The sequence below is a fragment of the Amblyomma americanum genome, chromosome 5 (assembly GCF_052857255.1).
Source record: "Amblyomma americanum isolate KBUSLIRL-KWMA chromosome 5, ASM5285725v1, whole genome shotgun sequence".
NCBI classification, from domain to species: Eukaryota; Metazoa; Arthropoda; class Arachnida; order Ixodida; family Ixodidae; genus Amblyomma; species Amblyomma americanum.
The window spans coordinates 117,867,022-117,892,523 of NC_135501.1; the positions used below are offsets into that span (position 1 = coordinate 117,867,022).

The window sequence follows — 25,502 nt, forward strand, 5'->3', positions numbered from 1 at the left end:
TGCATGTACAATGAGCCGTGGGACCAACCTTCTCTGCATTCTTCCTCTTTTCCCAGCGGTTGAGAATTAGAGCTGCCACGACTGCGGCTGGCGTCAAGTCGTTCCCTGATTAGATGTTGGTGACAACCTTGCAGCCGGCAAAATTGAATCTACGAAGGCGGCCTTCGTTCTTTGCATCCAAGGAACGAGGCGCCCGAAGCTTTAATTTTTGTATTAGTTACAGTGAAAGATGACAACAAGGAGACCGCTTTGATAAAGTGCCTAAGTGGGGGCAGGAATGCTATATTCATCATCATCAGCCTTACTACGCCCACTGCAGGGCAAAGGCCTCTCCCATGTCTCGCCAATTAACCCTATCCTTTGTCAGCTGCATCCACCCTTTGCCTGCAAACTTCTTAATCCAATCCGCCCAGCTAACCTTCTGCCGTCCCCTGCTCCGCTTACTTTCTCTTGGAATCCACTCCGTTACCCTTAAGGACCAGCGGTTATCATGCCTTCGCATTACATGCCCTGCCCAAGCCCATTTCTTTCTCTTGATTTCGACTAGGATGTCATTAACCCGTGTTTGTTCCCTCACCCACTCTGCCCGCTTCCGATCTCTTAACGTTACACCTATCATTTTCCTTTCCATGGCTCGCTGCGTTGTCCTTAACTTAAGCTGAACTCTTTTCGTCAGCCTCCACGTTTCTGCCCCGTAGGTGAGTACCGGTAAGATTATGCTGTTGTACACTTTCCTCTTGAGGGAAATTGGTAAACTGCCACTCATGATCTGCGAGAATTTGCCATATGCGCTCCACCCCATTCTTATCCTTCTAGTTATCTCCCTCTCATGATCCGGATTAGCTGTCACTACCTGCCCTAAGTAGACGTATTCCGTCACAATTTCTAGGCTCTCGCTGCCGATTGTGAATTATTGTTCCCTTGCTAGGCTGTTGAACATTACCTTGGTTTTCTGCATGTTAATTTTTAGACCCGTCGATCTGCTCTGCCTGTCTAACTCATTGATCATCATTTGCAGTTCACCTCCTGAGTGACTCAGCAAGGCAATGTCATCAGCAAATCGCAGATTATTTAGGTATTCTCCATTTATTCTTATTCCCAACTGTTCCCAATTCAGGCCTCGAAATACCTCCTGTAAACATGTGGTGAACAGTATTGGCGAGATTGTGTCTCCTTGCTTGACGCCCTTCCTTATTGGAATTTTATTGCTGACTTTATGGAGGACTATAGTAGGTGTGCAGTTGCTATTTATATCTTCCAGTATTTTGACATAAGGGTCTTCTACCCCCTGATTACGCAATGCCTGTATGACTCCTGAGGTTTCCACTGAGTCGAATGCTTTCTCGTAATCAATGAAAGCTATATATAGAGGTTGATTATATTCTGCGCATTTCTCTATCACCTGATTGATAGTGTGAATATGATCTATTGTGGAATATCCTTTACGAAAGCCTGCCTGATCATTTGGTTGATTAAAGTCTAACGTGGCCCTCACTCTATTAGCGATTACCTTAGTAAATACTTTGTAGGCAACGGATAGTAAGCTGATCGGCCTGTAATTTTTCAAGTCCTTGGCGTCTCCCTTCTTATGAATTAAGATAATGTTTGCATTCTTCCAAGCTTCTGGTACAGTCGAGGTCATAAGGCATTGCGTATACAGGGTGGCTAGTTTTTCTAGCACGATGTCCCCTCCATCCTTCAACAGATCTGCTGTTACCTGATCCTCGCCAGCTGCTTTTCCCCTTTTCATTGCTTCTAAGGCTTTCTTTACTTCATCTTTCGTTACTGGCGCGATGACGCATTGCTGTGCACTGCTGTCGTTCTCATTAACGCTCTGATTACATTGGCTACTGTACAGGTCTGTGTAGAACTCTTCGGCTACGTTAACTATCTTATCCATATTGCTAATTACATTGCCCTGCTTGTCTCTTAATGCATACATCTGGTTTTTACCTATGCCTAGTTTCCTCTTCCCTGTTTTTAGGCTAGCTCCGTTCTTTATAGCATGCTCGATTTTCTCCATATTAAATTTCCTTATGTCGGCTACCTTGCGCTTATTTATTAACTTTGATAGCTCGGTTAGTTCTATTCTATCGGTAGGGTTAGATGCCCTCATGTTTTGGCGGTTCTTAATCAGATCTTTCGTCACCTGAGATAGCTTCCCGGTATCCTTTCGAACTGTCCTACCGCCTACTTCTACAGCGCACTCCGTAATTATTGATGTAAGATTATCGTGCATTGAATGAACATCAAGATCGTCTTCCTCAGTTAAAGCCGAATATCTGTTTTGCAGCGCTATCCTAAACTCCTGTGCTTTCCCTCTTACGGCTAACTCGTAATGGTCTTCTTCTTCACTAGCTTCTTCCGTTCCCTCTTCAAGTCTAAGCTAATTCTAGACCTTACCATTCTGTGGTCGCTACAACGCACCTTTCCGAGGACGGCCACATCCTGAATGATGCCAGGTTTAGCGCATAGTATGAAGTCGATTTCATTTTTAATCTCACCATTGGGGCTCTTCCAGGTCCACTTCCTGTTTTCTCGTTTGCGGAAGAAGGTATTCATGATCCGTAAATTATTTCTATCCGTGAATTCAACTAATAACTCTCCCCTGCTATTTCTAGAGCCTATCCCATAGTCACCTACCGCGTGGTCGTCAGCCTGCTTCTTGCCCACCTTCGCATTGAAGTCGCCCATCAGTACAGTGTACTGCGATTTTACTTTATTCATTGCCGATTCTACGTCCTCATAGAAACTTTCAACGGTCTGGTCATCATGGCTGGATGTGGGTGCGTAGGCCTGCACCACTCTCAGCTTGTGCCTCCTATTCAGCCTAATTACTATAGCTGCTACCCTCTCGTTAATACTGTAGAACTCCTCTACGTTGCCAGCTATATCCTTATTAATGAGGAATCCCACACCAAGTTCTCGTCTATCCTCTAACCCGCGATAGCACAGCATGTGTCCGTCCTTTAGTACTGTATACGCCTCAACTGTCCTCCTAACTTCGCTAAGCCCTATCACATCCCATTTAATTCCCGCTAGTTCCTCAAACAGCACTGCTAGGCTAGCCTCACTAGCTAAAGTTCTAGCGTTAAACGTTGCCAGGTTCAGATTCCAATGGCGGCCTGTCCGGAGCTAGAGATTCTTAGCACCCTCCGCTGCGTCACATGTCTGACCGCCGCCGTGGTCAGTTGCTCTGCAGCCGCTGGGGACTGAGGGCCGAGGGTTAATTGGTTTGATCATAGAAGGTTGTGGCCAAATACTACACCAGGGTGGCCAAATCCTGCTCTGGTGAGAGAGTGCGTTATCGGTTCTGGTCACCGAGATCAGGCCGCACTCCAGACCTGGTTATGCAATTCCATCGACACGCGGATTTTTTTTTTTTTTTTTGCAGCGATGCAGCGATGGCGTAGAGGTAGAACATCCGCCTCGCGTGCAAGAGGACCGAGGTTCAAATCCTGGTGCCGCGCAATTCTCCACCGGGTTTAAAAAAAATGCTATATTAGCGAGCTACTAAATCCAAGAACTGAACATCCTTCTCTTTTTCTGCTCATATTTTGCACTGAAACGTGGAAAGGTTGTTACGCCAAGTGTACGTGCTAATTTAACACGTAATTTGAATATCTTGGTCGGCAGCATGCGGATCCCGTCTACTTTGATGGCAGTTGAGATACACCTACCACACTCATCTGTAAAACGTCGACGCGGTTACCGTTCAGGAATGTGGAACGCCCAAAAAATTATTGAACAACGTCGAAGGTATGTTTCGTGTTATCTGAGATTGTTCTTTTTTTAATTCTTGGCAGAACATTAGCAAATAAACGATTGAATTTGGGACCCTTCGTCAACCCTTCCAGGCTAATTTTCACTGTAGTTACGTGGGCATACGCAGAAATCGACAAATCCTTTTAGCGACAGAGGAGAACCAATACGTGGTTATTATCAAAGAAACAAGAAGCCGCTTGAACGTGCACAGCTGCGTCACTTTTCACTGTACTGACGTCATCTCGCTCGGTTGCTTAATTCTCTGCCTTCGATAATTGGGGTGCTTTCTCACTGAAAGACGAGCCCTCTTGTCGAAACGTTGGCAGCGGACTGAGGCTCTGTCCTTAGCCCTCGCTCATTTGTTGAAGGTTGAGCAAACCTTTCCTCAAATAGTGATTCAGAAACGGAACAACATGCGAGTTGGCCGCACATTTTCAGAAGAAAAGGAAATGTAGAGATCTTCCTTCCATGACGGACAGGGTTTCACACATAATTGTTTGGCAATATCTTGCTCTCATACTGGCTTCTGACCTCTAAGGCCGTACGAAAACAAAATGCGACGATTGGGTAGCTTTAAAGCATGTTCTAATAAATGCTGCCCGTATGGATTTTCCACTAATTGGGAGGGTTTTCAAGAATATTCGCTGAGTTATGCATGCTGTAGCCCCCTAGCGATGTTTAATAAGTGCTCGAAGCTAAGCTCACCAAACCGTTGAGCCTTGGCGGCGCTGAAAAGCAATGCTTTCTTCTGCGGAACGAATCTTTAGGCTTGCCAGCATGGTTTAAGGTTCCCTGCGCGCTGTTTGAATTAACACGTGTTGTCTAACACCGTCATCCTAGGAAAACCTAATGACAGCCTAACGCGTGAGATTTTGGAGGCTTTTCACATCCGCTTGGAATCAGATAGTTGCATTAGTGATCCTTCTGTCACACTGACTGATAAAGAGATGATGTTCTTATCCGGCCAAGATGTGTAGCTTCGCGCTCGTGCGATTGCCACCGTTGTGGGCATGATTACTAGCTTTTGTGTTGTTTTCTTTTGGTTTTCCCTCTTGTTTGTGTTTGGTGTACTTAGTATTTAAGATGCCTTTGGCGTGAATAAAAATCTAGTTGCGACTAAAGCAGCGCTTGTGGTGTCCATTCTTCGTTGTGTTCTGTTGTTTTATTGCGCTGTTCAAATATGAATCAGTACCAACTCGCCCAGTTCGCAACTTTAATAAAGTTCAAAGGGCGCTTTGAACCGCGCCGGCAATTGTGTATTTTAATGCAGGAATACATTTAACTGCTATATTTTCACTTCTCTTTTTCCGCATATTAACAAGACAGCGTTAAGGACTCGGTTCACCAGAAAATTTGTTGTCGGCATAGTGAGAGAAAATTCACGCGCATGGCTCTGCAAGGTTGTTCCCAGAGAGCGAACTAGGAGGCAAGTGGGCCGCCTAGGTAACGTGACATCACGGCGTCATCACAACCTGCACACCGGATAGAGAGCAAACTGCCCACCATGGTTGCCAATAAGTAAATTATGGATTGGTCGTTCCGGAACAGTAACCTGGATTGCACAAAGCCCACCGGTGGCAGCACCTGCCATCGCAGGGAAGTGACGAATCGCTTAACCGCTGCACCACTCCGCCAGATGTACAAGGAGTCCCAAGGATATTTTAATGCAAAGTAGAGAATGACCTTCGGCATATAAAGGAATTAACCCATTACGCTATCGCGTCATACGCTTAAGGCGGAGATCAACTGTCTCCTCCAACTTTTTTTTTCGTACGTCCGTCCACACGACGATAAAATGTATACCTCCACCTGCGCTGCCATTATCACTGCCATGTGCGGACAGAACGACGTTGAAATAATAGCACGTCTAACCAGCCACGTCCGCCCTAGCGGTTTCTGAAGCAGCAGATATACCCTATAATCATACACCAAAAAAAAAAATGAAGCAATAGGGGGTCGAAGCATGCACGTCCGCCCAATGTTTGCTGCAGCAACAGATACCCGAATTTCTCATTCATGTTTGAGAGAAAAATGATAGGTGTAACGTTAAGTGACCGGAAGCGGGTAGGGTGGGAGAGGGAACAAACACGGGTTAATGACATCCTAGTCGAAGCCAACAGTTAGAAATGGGTTTGGGCAGGGCATGTGATGCGAAGGCAAGATAACCGCTGGTCCTTAAGGGTAACGGAGTGTATTCTATGAGAAAGCAAGCGTAGCAGCGGGTGGCGGAAAGTTATGTGGGCGGAAGAGATTAAGACGTTTGTGGGCGTATGGTGGGCGCAGCTGGCAAAGGAGAGGGTTAATCAGAGCGACGTGAGAGAGGCCTTTGCCCTCCAGTGGGCGTAGTCAGGCTGCCGATGATGATGAGTTCCGGAGCGCGAGCAGTAGAAGGGCATGGCGGGAAAAATTGTCACCAGGAAAACAAAGGCGCAGTGACTGTCTCACTTTTCTGTGGACACCTCACCCGCACCGTAAGAAAAAGGGAGGAAGGTGAGAGTGAAAGAAGAAAGAGGTGCAGTAGTGGAGGGCTCCTGAATCCTGAATAATTTAGACCACCTGGGTATCTTTGACGCGCACTCTCATTAAAGTTCTTTAGGTGGCCTCAATTATTCCGGAGTCCAGAAGGTGATACGGAGCGTAGAAAGGAGGAAATAGGAGTTGAAAGGGTAGGGGGAGAGAAATGGCGTGGAGGAAAGAAGCCCGATGTGCAAACGAGGAAGCGTGAGATGGTGCCTGTGTCGGATGTGAGAACGACGGGGAAGGGGTTCCACTTGAAGCGCGTGTCTGCCGGAGACGAGGGCGGAAGCACAGTACGTGTTCCAGTGCGTATATTGTTAAAAAAGTTAGGAGGACGCTTAAGCATTGCCTTGTGAGAGTACGCGATAGCGCATTCTCCTTGTGTTTGTCTCTTTTAATTCTTTTTTTTTCACTTTGTTGACATTGACATTATTGTGATCATCAAGTACGATGTTTGCATGCACACAACATTCGCGCATCCACTACACAGACTGCTTCGTGCTGGGCTCTCACGACGAACTTCACAGCTTGAATACTTCCACACAGCAAACACATACTGCACAGCCACATAGTTACACAAACCATAATCTCGCACATAAGAACCAACAGATCTTGCCACTCATTATCTAGGTTGCACTTCCCGACATGCTATGCCACTGCATACTCATACAGACGTCACGAACACACTTACCTTCAAACATAACGTAACACGTTCACTCGGCGCACGTCTAAGACGCTGGAACTGACAACCTTTCGTGGCCTGAGTACTGCGTGCCGGCCTGCACGGAAAAGGGCTGGGATCAATTCAGAATGGTGGCTGATTTCTTTTGTTGAACTCCTTCTATATTCTGAAATACTCCCAATATAAGAACCAATCGAAAGTTAGGTGTTCAATCGGACGTTTTGCGGACCGTTCTACAACTTTCTAATTGCAATTTTTGCTGTTCTGCGTTGATTGGTAATTTGGTTAACTAATGTCGACTAATTATGCAATTAAACAGAATACACAAAATACTGTGACTTGCTGGATACGACAGCTAGCAACATGCGTTTGGTCGCGTCGTCGTAGGCAGCGTAGGCATATTTTAACCCTGGCTAAAGTTAGTTCACGTTTCGGTGGCAAATATGTCTGCCTCATATATACCATCTCTTAAACGAATTCAGAAGGCAAGTTATCGTACCGTGCCTGTGTGTTCGACTTTTGTAGTACGTGTAATGCACGGCATATCGCGTTTAATAAAGACGATGTAACACATACAATAGCTCGCGGAAAAATACATACGCTTTCGAGAAGCTTCCAGGAAAAGCAACCTCGCCAGTGTACGTAACTAGCCGAAATAGAGAATATTTTTTGGGCCACAGCGCGGAGGGTAACAGTGTTCTCGGAATTCTAAAAACTGATATGAATATTACTTACGGTGGGCTACACGCCTCTCAATAATTAAGGAGCCTAAGGAGTTAAACGCGTATTGTTCATTATTAGTTTGAACCAACCTGATAGCACATCTTAGCTACATGCTGATGTACTACACTACTGGCAATTCTATGCCGAAAAAGCGCTTTTCTAATTCAAAATACCTATTTTTAAAAATCGTGTAAAGTCATCGGTGAAATCTCCTGCATAGTGTCTCACATCGAAGAGTTCCAAATCCAAAGCTGACATGCTGATATTGACCAATTTATTTGCATAACATTTCATTACGTGATGGTAAAATTGTTGCCTTACATTGTATGTATAGCATATCATATAACCGCCTTGATAGCTTTTAGGTTTATGGAGAGAAGCAACTTTCCAGTTTTTCTCTGCTCTTAGGAGGATTTCGCTCATTTCGAAAAAAAAAGTGCTCACATGTGCACTAAGTGAACACGTCCACCTAGTCTACTTAGCCCGACTTAGTTTCGGAACAAAGGTTTCGGCGGGACGCCATTGAACTGGTGACGCGTTTCCGACTAGCTAAAATAGGTGTCCTGAACTTTTCTCAATATCTCGCAGCCAGTGTCTGGAAATCCATGCGTGTTCTAAAACCACTGCCTTTCAGTGCTGCCTTGTTTGCTAAGAGAGTCTACGATGCTGTTCTGCAAAACATTCGCTTCTTGAGTGTGTGGTTAGCATAAACTCCAGCATTTACTTCGTTGTTTATGAGTCCGTTACTCTGGTAGGAAGCAGATCGGGTTCTCTTTACGCTATCATTTTTTATGTGTAGCCATGCAAAGCAGGTGGCCCATCCGCAAGAAGTTGTTAGTGTGGCCACCTGTCATAGATTAGGAGAGAGTGGTACAGTAACTGCTGTGTATGTTTCACTTTTAGGAGAGCGGAAGGCATAGCAGCGTTCTTAACGCAGTCTTTGAATTCAGGAACTGCGCAATGAAAGGTGCTGCTTTTGAATCCAAAGATGTGCGCACTAGCTTCGTTTTTACTCATTCATCTGCCTATTTCCTTGCAAATTCGTTCTAACTGCCTGTGAAACGTTTACGTTTTCTTTCCAAGGTTGAATTTGCATATTCATCAGTATCTTTGGCTTCCCACTACAGAATCAAAGGCTGTACTTGCGTGAAATTCTCAAAATCAGGTTTGCGGATCAGTTCATGGAGAGGTAAAGAAAATCAATCGCTCAGCTTAAGTTCAATGAAAAATAAACCGCATGGCCACATGTTTATGGTAGCGTCGGAATAGTATTTTTAAAGAGCGTACAGGTGATTAAGGAAAAAAACAGCCTCTCAATTTCGGAAATCAAAGTATTCATTTCCAGACACACGCGCTACCAAGTCAGCCGCAAAGCGCTCGGTGCCAAAATGCAGTCTGAAAAGTTAATGTTTCTGCTGTGCGAAGGAGAGATGTTCAAAGGCTAGTTATTTTGGCATTCAGAGAGCGAGAAAATGATCCCCCAGGCTGACTGATGTTCAAGAGCACGTTATAGTGGTCGCCTACTAACTGGCTTTACCCACACTACGCAATCGTTGATAGCAATGTCAATCCATAAAATTATGGCTGCGATCTGAGACGCCGTTTGCTCACAAGAAAGATCGGCGTAAAAATAACGCTGCAAAGAGCGTACCCCCCTGCGCTGATGTTTCCGAGAGAAATTAGTTGCACCGATGCCAGTTGAATGCGGCGATATTCGACGGAAGCGCTCGAGAACACTGATAGTGGCTTCGTGCGCACATAAAGAGGCTTGAAGGAGCCCTGATTAAGTCCGCCCAAGATGAGAACCTAGCTGCAGAGGACTGTGAGAAAATATGCAAATCACTGCGTTTGTCACCTCAAATGCAGCTCTCCGTGCTTTAGGAGACCCCTAGCTATTCAGAAAACTTGTTGGCGTTGAATGTCGTCTGGCTAACTGATATTTTTAAGGCAATAGCGCTAAGAATCCAGTTGTGCAGAAAATGCCGCGTCATCAATGGCGTCTTCTTCGCTGTTGTCTGCGTCCTTTTGAGTGGAAAAGCAGGTGGACAACCTGCCACCTTGGTCACGTGACCTGTGATGTAGTCACAACCTGCCCACCGTGACAGGTGAATTAATTATTGGTCGCGAAAGGTTGCTAATAATAATAATTGCTTTTTGGGGAAAGGAAATGGGGCAGTATCTGTCTCATATATCGTTGCACACCTGAACCGCGCCGTAAGGGAATGGATAAAGGAGGGTGTGAAAGAAGAAAGGAAGAAAGAGGTTGCTAGAGAAGTGACATCTGGGGGCTATCATGTCCCACTGGTGGCTGTGTTTGAAACAGTCACCTCTCGAGGCAGGGGCGCATCGCTTAACCGCTGCAACCTTGCGCCAGATGTGTTATGAGGAATCGTCGCTATTCATAGATAGCGGGACATATTAAGTAGAGAATTACCAGTTCCGCATGTAAGGTCATGTGGGCAGAACCTATGTGACGGAGAAGGAGTACTTGCGTGGCAGGGATCTCTGGTACTAATGCATTGTACTCTGAAAGGCAAGTTAAGCGTGATTTGATGGTGAAGGAAAGAACAATGTCCGAATCTGCGACGTGATAGGCAAAGAAGAGCCTAGGTCGCTGAAGGGACCCATTACCGCTTTCGCGCCATACTCTTAATTAAGGCGAAGCTGAAGTGTCCTCTCAAATTATCTTGCCCACGCAGCAAGTAGCAGAGAGGAACAGCGCAGCGCACAAAATATTAAGTGGTCTATTTTCTGCCAAGAGAAGTTGATACTCAAAAGCCATGGTGACCAGATAACAAAACATTGTGGCAATAACTGCAAGAACAGGGGACTTCTCTGAAATTGAAAAATAAGTCTCAATGCTTGCCGCCGGGTCATTTTCTTCGACAGGCGAAATAATTGTTTTTGAGAATAACGTCAGATTTGTCCTTCCGACTAAATAAATTTTATGCAGCGAAATGCGATGTGCGCTCATCAGAAATAGCAACTCATTTTCGCAGACGTCAAACCATCGAAAAAGAGTTGAATTTTTTTCGATGTTTTGCCGCCTGTTGTCGTCATCATGTCTGCACAACAATTAGAAAAAGGTTTCTAGTTATGAGCTGTGCCTTGTGCCATTATATCAGTGTGCTATGGAATAAAATGTCAAGCCTGTCCCTTACGACAGCTGTCACTTACGGAAGCCTGTCACTTCTCTTTGGAACTTGCGCACTTGCGCATTCGTGTTCCCTGACTTCGTCAAAGCTGTCCTTACTGTTGGAAAAATATATCATCGCGCATGTAAGGGCACCCAGCTACGGATAACCTATATAAAGGACATCGAGGGGAGGCGTAGAAAAGCTTCCTGCTTAAGAGAACTTCCAAAGGTGAGTATCTACTCTCATCTGTCGTTTTTATTCCAGCACGCCGTACTTGTGCTTGAAACGTGTCCGTTGGGACTTTCTTGGTATGCGTCGTGTATAAGAAGAAAAAATCTCACTTGAAGTGTCAACAGTTCCTTTGACCGCTTCAGTTATAGTTGAAATTTTATCCAGTGCGAAGAGTTTTTAAAAATTTTTTCAAAGATACTTAAACTGCAAAGAATTCTTTAGTCTCCAACAAGGTTAACGACCAATTTTTCTGCGTGTTTGTATAAAGCCTCCTCAACTAAGCTATGCTCAAAGTATTTTAATTGTACTCGTTGAAATTGATTTATATTTCAAGAAGTCGTACGTAAACAGAGTTTCTTCGCGCTAGAATGAGCGTGCTATTGTATTTTATGCCTGAATAACGTTCTCAAAGCTGTGGAGGTGTATAGAACTAAACAATGGGAAAAAAATGCTCTATCGAAAGTCAGCCCCATTCCTTTCAAAGAGTCAGTCCCTTACAGTCGGCATTCCACTTCACCCCTCTGAATAAGCACAGTGATGTTGTTCGTAGATGAATCAAAGCGGCACATTCTGACCGCACGGAAGCAATAATGCTAGTGATCACCTGCATTCACGAAATGTCGTTGCCTGGAACATTGCTTTCATTTCTCCGGATTAAAAGCAAGCAAAATATAAAAGAACATTTTGACGGTCCATAGTTACTGGCAGTGAAATGTAACTGCTATCAGCGCACATTCAGAACAAAAAAAAACAGAAACGGGCAAGTCTCAGCCACGGAACAGTATTTATTGGACAAAAACGTAATAATACTGTAATATTCCCTGCAGGGGGCGTTTTAAGAAAAAAAAGGCTGAGTGACAGTTTGCTGATTTGGCTTCTTAAAACTAAGGGGTGGGAACTAAACCCATGGTGCACAGATAGAGACTGAAGGTGATGGCGGCACAGTAGCAAACTACACGTATTTGGAACTAGACATTCACTGTTCGTATATTTACGAGGCGTAGGGGTATGTAACTGACACTGCAGAGGTACACCGGCTATGCGAAAAAAAAGTGAGCTTTCTGCTGATACATTCGACGGGATATATATAACATTTAAATACAGCACACTTGTAAACAGTTTTGTAGAAATCTGGGTTATGACAATGACCACGTTCGAGGGCGCCGCCCGTGCGACAGATTGAGTCCAAGTCCGCAGACTAAAGGGAGCAGCCGTTTCGTTGTATCTTAAAGGAGCAGATGACTCGCGTGCGGATTTACAGAACTTTTGGATGACACCAAAGAGCGATATCACTGGCAAGAAATAACGGAAGTTTCCGCGAATAAATATGTAGGCGTTGCCGCTACCAATGCTACATATCAAATCTGCGAACCTTTACCTACGAAAGTCCTTGAGCTTATGTGCGTCTTTCATCGCATAAATGGGTGGCGTTTTCGAACGTTTTCATTGTTGGCGATTCCCATTGCGAAAGCGTTGAAAAAAGCGATGTCCTCTTTTCTTCCGCTTTCCAGGCTCCGCACAAACAACACAGGCTGCCAAGATGGCTTTGCCTGTTGTGGGGAGAGCACTGTTCTTTGCCATTTCAATCGGCATGGGAGCCTGGATGAAAACATACGTCAAGACGAGCATTTGGCTTCATGGAAGCTCAATCCTCGTACCGATCAACCGCACGGTGCCGAACGAATTCTACGAAGAGAAGTACGGAGAGCACAAGTTCGTAAATGTGTCCGTAAGTGACAAGCTCCCACGTTTACTTACCTTTCAACACAGCGCCACCAAGTGACGCTCGCGCTCTCAGTTCGGGCGATTTTTTTTTCGGTTATGCGGTATTTCTAAGGGCGCCAAAAGGCCGGATGAACGGCCCTGAAGTTATCAGAGCATAAAGCGTATGCACTGCTTCTGCGGTCCCCTGCTATTGAAAGAAAGTGCAGCAGGGGCGGAAGAAATTTAGGTGGGACAATGAGATAAGGAAGTTTTCAGGGATAGGTTAGACGCAGCTGGCACAGGAGAGGGTTAGTTGGAGAGATATGGAGCAAGCCTTTGTCCTGCAGCGAGCGTTATCAGGCTGTAGCTGATGATGATAATGAAAGCAAATGCAAGAACCGGAGAAGTTCCCACAGCAAGCGCTGTAGCGGTCGCTGTGCCTACCTCGCCACTCCTGATCACTTCTTCCGCGTTGTTAGCTATGACACTAAAAAGAAGGGAACATAAGCTGCTGTTCCGGAAGCGGTAGTTCCGCATTGGTTTGAACAAAAAGGCTTGCGTAGACATGAGGATTCAGAACACTGTATTAAGCGCGCATTCAGCGTCACTATCATTCTGAAACTCCATGCTTGAAGCATGATTTAGCTTTTACCAGGCTGATAAAAACACACAGAAGTGGCCCAAAATCAATTTATTTTGTTATAACCGGCTTTCGAACGCTAAGTAGGTACAGAAGAATTAATGCCTATAAAATAATTCACCTAATTTTTCAATCGTAGCAGGTACGTTACCAACACCGATTATGGGCTCGGAATTTTTTGTAGTGCTGCCAGCTCGCACCAGCCGGCAAATTAAAGGCTACTTCTAATGTAATGCTTATATGAGAGAGATTTTTCAAACGAACTGCATTAGGCTTCTTTCTACCTATATTTCTGTTCGCATTTAACATAAATTCCTTCGGACAACTAAGTTTTCGGTAGTTTCGATGCATTAGGTAGAACATCGCTATAGCACAACCAGCGTAGTCAATGGAACACTTTTAAGAGTTGAGTGAGATTCAAGAATTAGCAGGGAAGAGAGACCAATCTCATCATAGGCCTCCTGGCACATGTTTCCTATTCTCATGCCACTGGCTCTTTCTGCGCCTGGTGGGCCTGCGTGCCATTGCTTAAACGCTAACTCCCGCTTTCCTTAAGATGATAGTTTTGACAGTTTTATATTTTACGCTTATAGCGCAGCTAAGGCTATTGTATAGCAATATATTTCACCGCTGTTCTGAGGGAAACGGTGCCAGCTCGTGAAGGTATATTGTTGACCAAACATGCCCTCTAGCAGGCCTGTCCACGCTCAAACTGGGGCAAAAACAAAATTAGGCGAGTACCGCTAAGCCTTCGTCTTAAAAATACAATGACGGAAATTCTATTTTTCTCCATTTGCTCCTTAGGTGCCCAAAAATTACTGCTTTCTGCTAATGGTGGACAGCTCTGGACTAAACAGTCCGTGTAGAATACTCCGCCAATATTGATAGCGTCGTCATCGAGCTAGTTCACCAAGGCCCTAAATGAAGTAACTGTCTTATTTTAATACTTGTCTTTCCAAATGTAACTTTTGCATTTGCTTTTCTTTTTTCTTTAGAACATTACGTTTCATTATGTCACGAAAGGGTGCGAAGACAAAGAACGTCCTATGCTGCTTTTATTGCACGGTTTCCTCGACTTCTGGTACATCTGGAATAGGCAGATACCGAAGCTCAGCGAAGAGTTCTGGTGGGTTAATGCATGGACCTTTTGCTATTTCCTCCATTCATTTTTTTTTAATCACACAGATTCAAATGAATCGAACATTTGCGAATGTTAATGTAATGAAAATTGTTCTTGCACTTTTTTTCAGCAATGAATTTCATTGGTAACACAGATGCAGAACATTTATTGATTATATTATTTTTTATGTCGAAATCCACAATAAATGCACCTAAATTTGAGGCATCATGAGTGGCGAGACAAAGTTCGTCCTATCTTACAGTGGTGACGAGGTGTGCGCACTTCGATAATGACTGATGTGTGTAGACGAAAAATTACTGTTGCGAAACCCCAAAGAAGTGAAAAAGGCAAGAAAAACTTAAAAAATAATTGTGCCACTAATGAAAATATTCACATTAGTCATGAAGGTATTTACTAAAGTAACATCGCGTTCATGGCAAGCAGGAAGCAATGACTGATGCTTAAATAAATCTCACACGCAAGTGCAGCTCCCTTCGAAATTGGGCGCGCGCGCTTAATCTTTCACGAATGTCACTGCGGGCACTTCTAGTAGAGCCACGGCTCTAGGAAACAGGTGCAGTCAATTAACTCCATAACGACCGCTGACTGGCAAGAAGTGCTTTAAAAATCCTACCGGATATGTTGGCGAAAAACAGCGGAGCTCGCCTATGGCACGCTCGCTTTCTGCAACAGCAAAACCGGCGTGGACATCGATGTCGATAATTCTGACCTTCTTGCGAAAGCCGGCAGCTTTCTTTTTTGCCGGTGCTTCACAACATGGTAATTATTAAGTCTTCTGGTAGGTTAGCAGGTAAAGCAATGAATGGGCCAGTTCGTTTGTCCAAAGCGCCGAAGCCACACCTCAGTGGCGACATGGCTGCAGCGTATTTACCTCGTATGCCATGTTATTATTTCGATGCCGCCAGGGGACCTTAAGAAGTAAATGGAGTTTAATCACCAACAGCAATGTATATAATGAATGGCCAAAAGTTTTCTATCATAATGGATACCAGTAGTAGTGTATAGTTGATATCAAGAAATTCTGGACAGAAGCATTTTTCAACGGGAAAGAGTTTATGAACTCTATTTTTTTCATATCTTGTAAAACTTCACTTAACAATCAATATATCTGCAGATCTTCCCTCAGCAGGCGTGCATTCTTTTCTTATTAACATATTTTCTATGGTCAAAAATGTTCTCCATTGGCCTGCTACGGCGGTCTTTACTAGATGCAAACGATGAAAAAACTTTAAAATAAAGGTTTTGGTGCGCGTCGGAGGTATAGACCATGGTCTTCAATATTTCCATAGTATCTCATAATATTCCAATAATCAAAACGTTTGCCCTGGAATGCTTGTCATGTAGCTTTACAGGACATTTACAAGAATCTATAGAGTTCGTGGTGAGCCGAATCTCGTCTTGCGCCGCTAGCCAAGCACAAGGCAAAGTCAAGAAATTATGCAGTTGTATGAAGACTAGCTTCAACTACTGGGGACTTAACAATTCCGCATCTCCGCCAACGATGCCTGCTGATGCTGGTTATTTCAAGAAACAAATGCCGTACGATAAATGAGTCGACTTACTCGCAGAATATGCCGGGTTTAAAGAAACTGCGAGAGTTGTTTAGGCACGGTAGGACATGTTTCAAGACGTACCAGTAGTTATTACACATTACTACGTGACACATTACTTATTTTATGAAGCATTACTTATGCCTCTGCAGGAAATACGGAATGTGTTTTATGAAAGCGAAAGAATTTCTTCTCAATTTAATGTGCATTATAAAATTTTGGCTTCATGAGAACGTGCTTCCCACAGCAGATATTCAAAGTTGAATTTAAAAAAAAGCCGCTGCGTGATGTAAGCACATGCAACCGCGTACCTGAGCACAAGGCTCAGGGCTGATTGGGCAGTTTGGAAGATCATGAATTTAGCCCTGTATATGAAACTGCACACTGAAGATAAGTTCACTGCGGCGAACCGCAGTGGGAGAATGCAAAAGCATTGACGCCTCTTCCACACTCGTCGCCTATCTTCGCTTCACTATTGGGACGTCTAAGCGCTTTTTTGTAGGGATGTAAATTTCCGGAAATTTTGAACGCCAAAAAAACAAGAAAAAAACAGGTTTTCTTCCAGACATATTTGATACAATTGAAAAATACCAGATATAGGCATACAACCATACGCACAACTGCATTTCTGAGACCGATGACTTTTTTTTCTTTTCGTGCTTTCTAGTAGCGAAGTCCTATACTGCACAACTTTTCTTGATTTCAAACATCTTAACTGCACCTTTGATGCTTTTAGTCTGTTTTTATTGCTGATCTGGCAACAGTGTTTGCAAATGACGCCACCTAGTAACATTAACTCGGGCTAGTGCGCGCTTTATGAGAGCGGTCCGGCGACAGTGAAGTGAGTTTTGATTCGTGAGGTTCCCTGACTTCTTCTGGACTACCATATCGGCTTGCGGCATCGGTCTTGAGTTCCTTGCCAGCGCAGCCAATTTGAGACCTCGTTCAAACATTTGGGCGAACTTAGACGTATTGAACAGTAGTAAGGGACCAGCGGTGAGGGAGCCACATTGCAAAGTCTCATAAATGTCCACATTAGATCCTCTGCATAATCGGTACAAGACGAAGCTTCGGTAACTTCATCTGGTTGCAGTCGCTCCAGAAGCCCATCCTTTGAAGTTTGGAAGACGGAGAGTCTCTCATCAAAAAATGACAGCATGACGGACAAGAAAGAGGCTGGTGGACTAGCCAGGTTGAGGTTGAGGTTGAGGTGTTGAATGCTACAGGTGGGGTTAGCCTTGCTTTGTCTGCCGGCAATTGCTCCACCGCAGCGTCCCTTCGATATTAACAATGCCGCATCTACCCCGCTAAGCGCACAGTCTCTTATAATAGCACACATTCTCTCCCGCAGTCACCAGCTATGCACACAATCAATCCACAGAGTTCACATCACAGTCCACTCCAGAAGTCACCATCTATGCACATATTCAGTCACACTAGAACATAGGCCTTTGTAGTGCCACACTCCATACACACATTCACTCACAGTATAAAGTAGTCCACTCCGGAAGACACCATCTACGCACACCCCCACTCAGAATGCGTCCATAGCAACTCTCCTTGTCAGAGTGACACCGGAGATTTAAAACAAGCCTGATGAGGCCCTGGCACGAACGATATGCTCTAGTAGAGCCCTTTTGTCGCTAACAGAAAACAAATACTGTCGGGAAGTTTTCAAGCTTCTATGGCCCTAATTTCTGCTGCCGTGAAGGCATTCGCTTGCTGGGCGGCTTTTGGAAGCTGAGTACGTCCGGGTGATGACAGAAGTAGAAGAAAAATTCGTTCTGCGCTCAGCACCTCGTTGCCTACTGACAGCTGGACCAAAGTGCGGGGGAGAGCGTCATGAGCTTTGTTGTGGCTACACCGTACCCAATCTTCTACAGTGCCGTGGAAACAGATGATCATAGGCACACAGGAGAGCACATAGCAGGTGAGGTTTCAATGGTTATAGAAAAACTTGGCCAGCAGAAGGATTTTTATTTGTTTACAGACAATGCTAGTGACATGAAGGCTGGGTGGGAAATCGTGAAGCAGCAATGTCCCACTGTCGCATCGTTGGGTTGCTGCGCCCACGCACTAAACTTGGTTTTGTCAGACATGGTTAAGATTATGACTCTTCAAGAAGTTATTAAGAAGGCGAAATGTGTGATAAATTATTTGAAGCCCTCTCATGTGGTCTCCGCTCATTTCGCGAAGAAACAGCTAGAGTGCTGCGATGGAAATAAGAGCACTCTCAAACTGCCTGCTGAAAGGCGCTGGGCAGGTGTTGCGACGTCACTCGAAATCCTTCTGAAGAACAAAGAAGCTCTGCAAAAAACCGTGATTACCACTGAACTCGGAGTAAGCAAAGAAGTCAGAACAGTATTAGATCAAGACCATTTCTCGAGGGATTTGCAGAGTACTTTTGGCATCCTGAGCCCTATTGGCCATGAAGTTTCCGAAAACGAGTCTGCGAGCGCTCGCTTATCACACGTTCACGAGATCTTGCTCAATGTGTCTGCAGAAGTGAAAAAAGCCCTCCCTAATTCTACTCTGACGACAAGTGAGAAAGAAACAGCAGTGAAAATTCTCCGTGACAGACGCTATTTAGTTTTCCATCCAGCACATGCAGCTGCAATTTTGCTTATGCAAAGGATGCTCCCTAAGCCAAGAAGGTGTGCAACACGCCTGTGATGATATCACACAAGCTGCAGAGGGCCTCGATCTGGCCGTCGGAAAAGTGCTTTCGGATCTAGCCGAATACAGGACCCGCTGAGACGCCTGGTTCAGGAAAGGGCTCGAAGACTCTGTGAACGACGTCTCGCTATCCGCGTGGTGGAAAGGCCTTTGTGCTACCGAGCATCTGACACCAGTTGCGTCTCGCCTTCTGCAAGTTCCACCCTCCACTGCTGCCTGTGAAAGAAACTGATCAGTGTTCACCAGTGTGCACACCATGAACAGGAATATACAGGCTGAAGAGGCATAGAGTGCAGAAGCCGGTTTTTGTCCGCTCCAACATAGAGCTTAAGAACTGTGGTTTGATGAGTGACGATAGAAATGACTCCAGCAGCGATTCGGAGTAATCAGAGCTGACAGCAAGTTCTGAACGTAATTGCTTGAGTTAGTACTTTATCTCGCTCTAGTAAGTCTATGTGTACTCGCAGCGAATTAATTTTTAGGATTGAAATTTTATCGCATTTTTTCTTGAAACAACCCCGTTGCAATAAAGCAATGCCTTAACCAAAACTGTGCATTAAAATATGAAAAAATGAATATCACTCTTTGTATGCCGCGTTTCGGCATAAGTTCTTCGGAACTGATTGACCTGAGAGATGTGCTGATAATTGCTTCCCACTCGCGACAATATCTGCTTCAAAGTACGGCACTTGGTACGGCACAATTCGTAATTGCTGTTGCCACTAGGAGTTTTTCTATCTAATATCACCATGCGCAGCAATCAGGGGCACGCGGCTTATACTAATGGTAAAAAAGCAAACAAGCGCTTTATTGTTGCCAATGCGAAAATTTAGTCCCATCTTCTTTCTCCTTTGGGAAGAGGAAAATTTGATTTACGCATAAATAAGAGGTACAAGTGACAACATTGGTCAGAATGTTACCCGTAGCTGCGGTAAAAATTCACTTCCAAAATGCTGATTGGCACCAGACAGTGTGTTTTTCCATTTTCTTTCCCTTAGAAAAAACGAGAAAAAAGTTGTTGTTTTTTAATTCTTTTTTTTTCCGAGCCCTTGCATTCCTACTGTTATGCCGTTAGTTTCTATTTTTCAGAATTTTTTTCGTTGCTTGTCATTTTCTTTGTTACTTTTACATCAATGAACACTTTTTTAACCGTTTTACTCTTTTTAACTTTCTTTTTCGTTTTATAATATTTCAACATCCGAGGCCGTTTTGACGTTCTTCCACGACATCGACGTCCACGGTTTTTTTCGACTCTAATTACTCCACATCAACCAAATGTTTTTCTTTGGTTATTTACCGTTAATTAATCCCATTTTATTCAATTTCGATCCTTCATTCAGCTTAGTTGCGTATGTTCCACAACTCGACGTCCATGACTGTTTTTACGTTCACACGCTATATCGACGTCCGTGACTATTTCAACGTCTAATAGACTTTTCACCTCTAATTAATTAACAAATTACTCCACATTAACCAGCTCTGACTTTCATCAACATTTTATGATATTTTTACTCATATCTCTTTCTCTAACGACGGAAGGGCTGTGAACACGTTTTGCGTCCACTTTATATGGACAGGAAACAGCGAACATAGCCAAGTAATGCTTTCGCATTAATAACGCAACTATATCTCGTGATGTCACGCTCAACACTAACCTCGTGGAAACCAGCAAGGAGCTGAATGCGCCGTTTCTGCTGATCGTTCAAGACAATCCAGCTTCTGGGGATGTCACTTAGGTTGGGCCTGGGGATAGCGAAAAGGAAGATAAGCCAATTTTCTGCTTCTTTCACATGCTCAAAACGTTTTAAATGGGTCGAGAGATGTGCCTGTGAGTAAAGCTGTAATGTGGGCACTAACGAGGAAAGCGAAAAGGCGGGAACAAGAATATTTTTCTCCGCTGGTACATATATTGGAACCAAATATAATTTTTGAGATGCGTAGAATGCAGTGACAGTACAATTTCTTGTCCTGAGATTACCTGGTGAGTCACAGTTTTCCACATTGTCTCTCCTTGACTGGCCAGCGCGGGTGCGCCGCCAAATATAACGCAGTATCGAGTACTAACCGCATAGTATCTCTCGAAACTGAAGCAATACTAATTTTCTTGAACTGTATGAAAGGCAAAATTTCATCAGATGATTTGAGATCAGTTATAATGCGCATAGCAGCTTTCCTTTATGTGTGCGCCCATTCAGATCACTTGCTTTGATTTTAAAGTCTAATTTATCTGCCCTTCATTCGCAGTGTTGTGGCACCCGATATGCGTGGATATGGTAACACCACGAGGCCTAAAGATACTGCCGAATATCTGATGCCGAAACTGATTGGAGACGTGAAAGGGCTCCTTGAACAACTTAGTAAGTATTTGCACAGAAGTGTTGCAGGAGAAATTCAGCACGTCGAGTTAAAACTCCAGAGTATTGGGCAGGCCTATAGCCACAGTTTGTCATACATTATTGTGAATGCGCCAATATAAATACAAGGAAGACACTTCAAGCGCCGGCTTTCTGCACGCTTAGTATGGTGATTCTTCGGGGCATCTCGAACAGAGTTCTGCATCAGTTGCAAACGTTTGTACTCTCTGAAGCTACTGAATTATTTCTTGCCGCAACTAGGAAAAAAAAACGATATACAGCCTCACTTTATGCCGAAGGAGACGATTATTGTTCGCTGGTAGGCGATCTGATCCCTCGAATTATTCTGCGCCTTTTTAGCTTCCTCCGAAAGCCTTACTCCAACCTTAACTCACGCACAGAATCAACCTGCGAAGAAGCCTAATCAGATCACGAAGCTTCAGATATCGACTGCGTGAATCCCATTCGAAGTAGCGCAAAATTATATGTATATATGAAGGCGTGTACTTGTGCATATGGTGGGGCACCCATTTCATGCATATTATTTAAAATGAACTAGTGTTATCACAATGAAATACAAATAGAATAACTTAATTCCACTATGCTAGTGTTCCATCACTCCTTGGCACCTGAGAGGTTGCAATGTGCTTAAATGAATAAATATTATTGATTAGATGCCTTTATAGGACAGCAATGTAACAATGGCAGGGAAAGCTCGCAGGGCGTGGTCGTGTTCGTTTGTGAAGACTGCAAAGGCATCAAATTTGTTTCCGCATTACAGACCCCAACCATACAAGGAAGGTTGTCCTCGTCGGTCATGACTGGGGCGGCATGATCAGCTTCTGTTTCGCCACCTTGCACGAGACGATGATCGATAAGATGGTCATCATCAACGGCATGCACCCCAAGGCGTTCCTAAAGCAACTGTTTCGCAGCGTGAGGCAAATGAGGATGTCCTGGTGAGTATCTGTTATTCCTTCTAATGCGAACTAACCTTTTCTACTTTGCAAATTCAGGCTTTCCGACACTGTGCACTCTTCTGTGGTACGATAGTGGTTGAATATATTATGCAGAGGAATGATTTCATAGTTGCCTCATTTGATGAGTAGAAGTAAACACTGCGTGTCACCACGAGACAGAAACGGGTATTACTGCGTAGAATGTTTCTAGTAGAGTTGTCCTTTGACTCAGAGCGAGCCCTCTGTAAGGCTGAAAAAAAAGCAGAAAAATATTGCAAAGAAAGCACCAGTGCACTGTATCCGTTCGGTACTGCGGATGAAAAAAGTTTTGCTCGAAATTTGTCAGCTTTAACTCCACTTTTTGTAATTTGCTCTGCACTTGCTTTGGCCGGTATCTGTAAGAAGTGCTTGAAGCTGGAGGCATCAATATTGGATAGCAAGCGCATTTGATAACAGACAAAACGGCATAAAATTGCGAGGCTTCTGCTTCGCAACAAATTGTCATGTGTTTATTGCTCCCTTATAATTAGTGGACTTATTTATGAATGCTTCTATTATGACATGCACGAAAATATTTTGAATTCCCGTATTAAAACTTGTCAGACTAACAATATTAGAACGAGCCAGAACACGAACTATGCCGTATCAGAAAAATCAAATGGAGATAAACTGACGAACCTCTGTTAACGGTTTGATTGAGAAGATTACAAATAATGATTATTTCCAGAGATCCAATGCCGCCGCTACGTTAAGAGTGATTAATCTGAAACTCTTGCAAGTACACACGAAACCCTTTGAATCAGTTGTGAAGGAAGTCAGCAAAGACTCTTGCTTCGTGCGCAGGTACATGCTCCCGTTCCGACGTCCCGTTATCCCTGAGCAGTACCTTATAATGAAAGACTTGCAGTTCTTCGACAAAGTGCACAAAGGATTCACCGAAAGCGAGGAATATGCCCACAAGTACGTGTACTCGCAGGAAGGTACGTGCTCTTCGTGTTGTGATAACTGTTCGGAGAAAATCACACTAAAAACGAAATGGTCTGTCTTCGAGGAAAATCATCCACACATTGGCCCAAAAACCTGGGTTAGCTGTCCGTGGTTACCTTCTTTAAGTTTTTTGTAAGAGAAATATAGCACTGCCGGATTCATGTTTCAAGTTTCTTAATTAAACTGCACGTTTAGCTACTAGCGACAAATATTATGGTGACATTTGCTGCTTCTAACTAGCGTGTCGATGTAGCTCTTGCGTTACAGCTGACATGGCTATCGCCAGTTTAAGACAATATTGATCATGCTTAGGCCAGGTGCAGCGCAGCGGCTACGTCGGGGCATGTCTTTTTTGTGTTCCGCGCTGGTGTCAGGTGAAGATTCGTCTGCAGCAATAAATCCATTGGTTTCTGTTATTGCAAAGTTTTGCTGTTTCCTGCCCATGAATGCCGGAGAGGCCATTACGTCTCATTTTTTGAAACTGTACGAAAGAGGGAGTAAAGCACTACTTTGTCCAGCTAGCGATGATTCTCGGAGGTCGCAACTTCACTGCAAGGGGTAACCACCAAAAATATATTGTCGCAACTAGCCCCCAGCATTGCTGCAATGAGGCATGAGACTTGAGAATATTATTCATTTCTCTTGAACGGTCTGTAGATAGCGAGGATTTCCCACATGAGAGTACGAATTCTGCTCTGAGGTCATTCAAATTGGTAGTCACAAAATGTAGCCTGATATGGAATCACTGACAACCATGCATGACATTGTGACTACTCAATGGTTTTCATTACCGTCGTGCAGCCACGCACGTTTACGGATCCTTTCTCGACTACATTCATCGGGAATGATGATAAAGAATCTTTATTACTATAAAATCATTTTTAAAAGCTGTATCGGAACCGATTGACTACTTGTGGGCGCATGTGTTCACCATTAGCGACCGTAAATCTTTCCCCTTTGCGATAAAGAAAGCCGTTCATAACGATATTATTACTCTGGTCAAGTTCAAAACTGCAATGTCTGTGCAGGTGACACTGCGTTTTTTGAGAAAGCACTAATCTGGCAATTCTGACACGAGCAATATGGTATAGCGAATTTCTGTCCGTCTCTCCGAGACCGACCTGTATCGCAAAAATTCTACCAATGGCAGCGCGTGCCATCTTACGCCGTACTTTCGCACTGTATGCGAATGTTGTAAACATTCTCTCATTTTTGTTTGTATTTTATATGCCTATGTATGTTGTATAATTGCTTATTTTGTGACGCAAACGATGCGCGTATGTTTGCTGCCACTGTGCCAATTCTATCAACGTGATGTAAGTAACTACTCAATAAAAGAATATTGTTTTACTGTTTGCAGGAGCTCTAACAGGTACGATAAACTACTACCGCGCTTTTAACAACGACAGCGACCAGTTGAACAAACTACCTTACCTAAGGATCAACGTTCCCACACTGATACTTTGGGGAGAGGCTGACGCATTCATCACGCCGCGCGTGGCCCAGTACAACCGGGATTGGCTGATCGGCTCAGAGCTAATCTACTACGAAAAGGCCGGACACTTCCTGCTGCGGGAATGCCCCTCTCATGTAAACGACCGCATAAAGGAATTCGTGACCACGGGTAAAGTTGTCGTCAACCAACAGCGGAGACGGTGGCAGTGGTGGAGAAAGCGCTACAACGACCCCTGCAGGGAATCCAAGGAACCAGCTCAAGAAGCACCATACAGTGGGCCTCCTTTGATACCAGTAGATGCAACGGGCCTGCCTAAAAATATGAAGGAATAAAAACTGTCTGGGAGGGGCCTTCTGCTTTAAGGAAGCCCATCGGCCGTGCCTTACCGATCTGATTTGCCTCGAAATAAATATTCTGAAGTTGCACTCAATTTTGAATGTCTAGATTTTAATGTTACTACATTAAGTTTTGAGCATATTCATCCGGCAGGTGCGACGTTTTTCTTAGTTATAGCACCGGTCACGTAATAGCATCTCAGGGACCTCAAAGGAATAGCAAAAAATGATGATTATGTTGATGGCTCTGCCAATGGCTCTACTCGGATTGTGTTGACTGCGTTACTGCAAGCAGGGATATAGTCTTATGCCTATGAACAGCAGAGTATGCAGCATTATTGCGATGGGTGTATAGACGCCCCTTGCAAGAAGGTGGCGGTGGGATGGGGGAGGTGTCGCTAGAAGACAGTTCACTACTAACGACGATGGGCTAGAACAACTTGGAGAAAGCGAATGCTAAACAGCACGATGAAAATATAGCAACTCGTGAAATTATCAGCGGTTTTAAAGAGCTTTCAACGCTCAACAACAAATTAGGTTGCCGATGACAGCTCCGTCATCTAATCACGACATTTCTCATGCTCTAAAGTTTACGCTGTCTTTCTGCATATTCTGAAAGCAACATGCTGCCGACTTACCAGACGT

The 25,502-nt window shown here is 44.2% G+C and overlaps 1 protein-coding gene across 1 annotated transcript; it reads left to right on the forward strand.

Annotated features, from left to right (window-relative positions):
- Nucleotides 1-11,026: 11,026 nt before the first annotated feature.
- On the forward strand, nt 11,027-24,854 carry LOC144134138 (AB hydrolase superfamily protein YfhM-like). Its single transcript, XM_077667109.1, has 7 exons — nt 11,027-11,052; nt 12,567-12,784; nt 14,395-14,525; nt 21,011-21,123; nt 21,902-22,079; nt 22,923-23,059; nt 24,427-24,854. The coding sequence occupies exons 2-7, from the start codon at nt 12,596-12,598 to the stop codon at nt 24,852-24,854; spliced, it is 1,176 nt and encodes a 391-aa protein (XP_077523235.1). The 5' UTR covers nt 11,027-11,052; nt 12,567-12,595.
- Nucleotides 24,855-25,502: the final 648 nt, after the last annotated feature.

Coding starts and splice junctions, on each gene's coding strand:
- LOC144134138 (XM_077667109.1), top strand. CDS start 12,596: ATGGCTTTGCCTGTTGTGGGGAGAGCACTGTTCTTTGCCATTTCAATC. Junction 21,124..21,901: donor AGGGCTCCTTGAACAACTTA/GTAAGTATTTGC, acceptor TCCGCATTACAG/ACCCCAACCATACAAGGAAG. Junction 22,080..22,922: donor AGGCAAATGAGGATGTCCTG/GTGAGTATCTGT, acceptor CTTCGTGCGCAG/GTACATGCTCCCGTTCCGAC.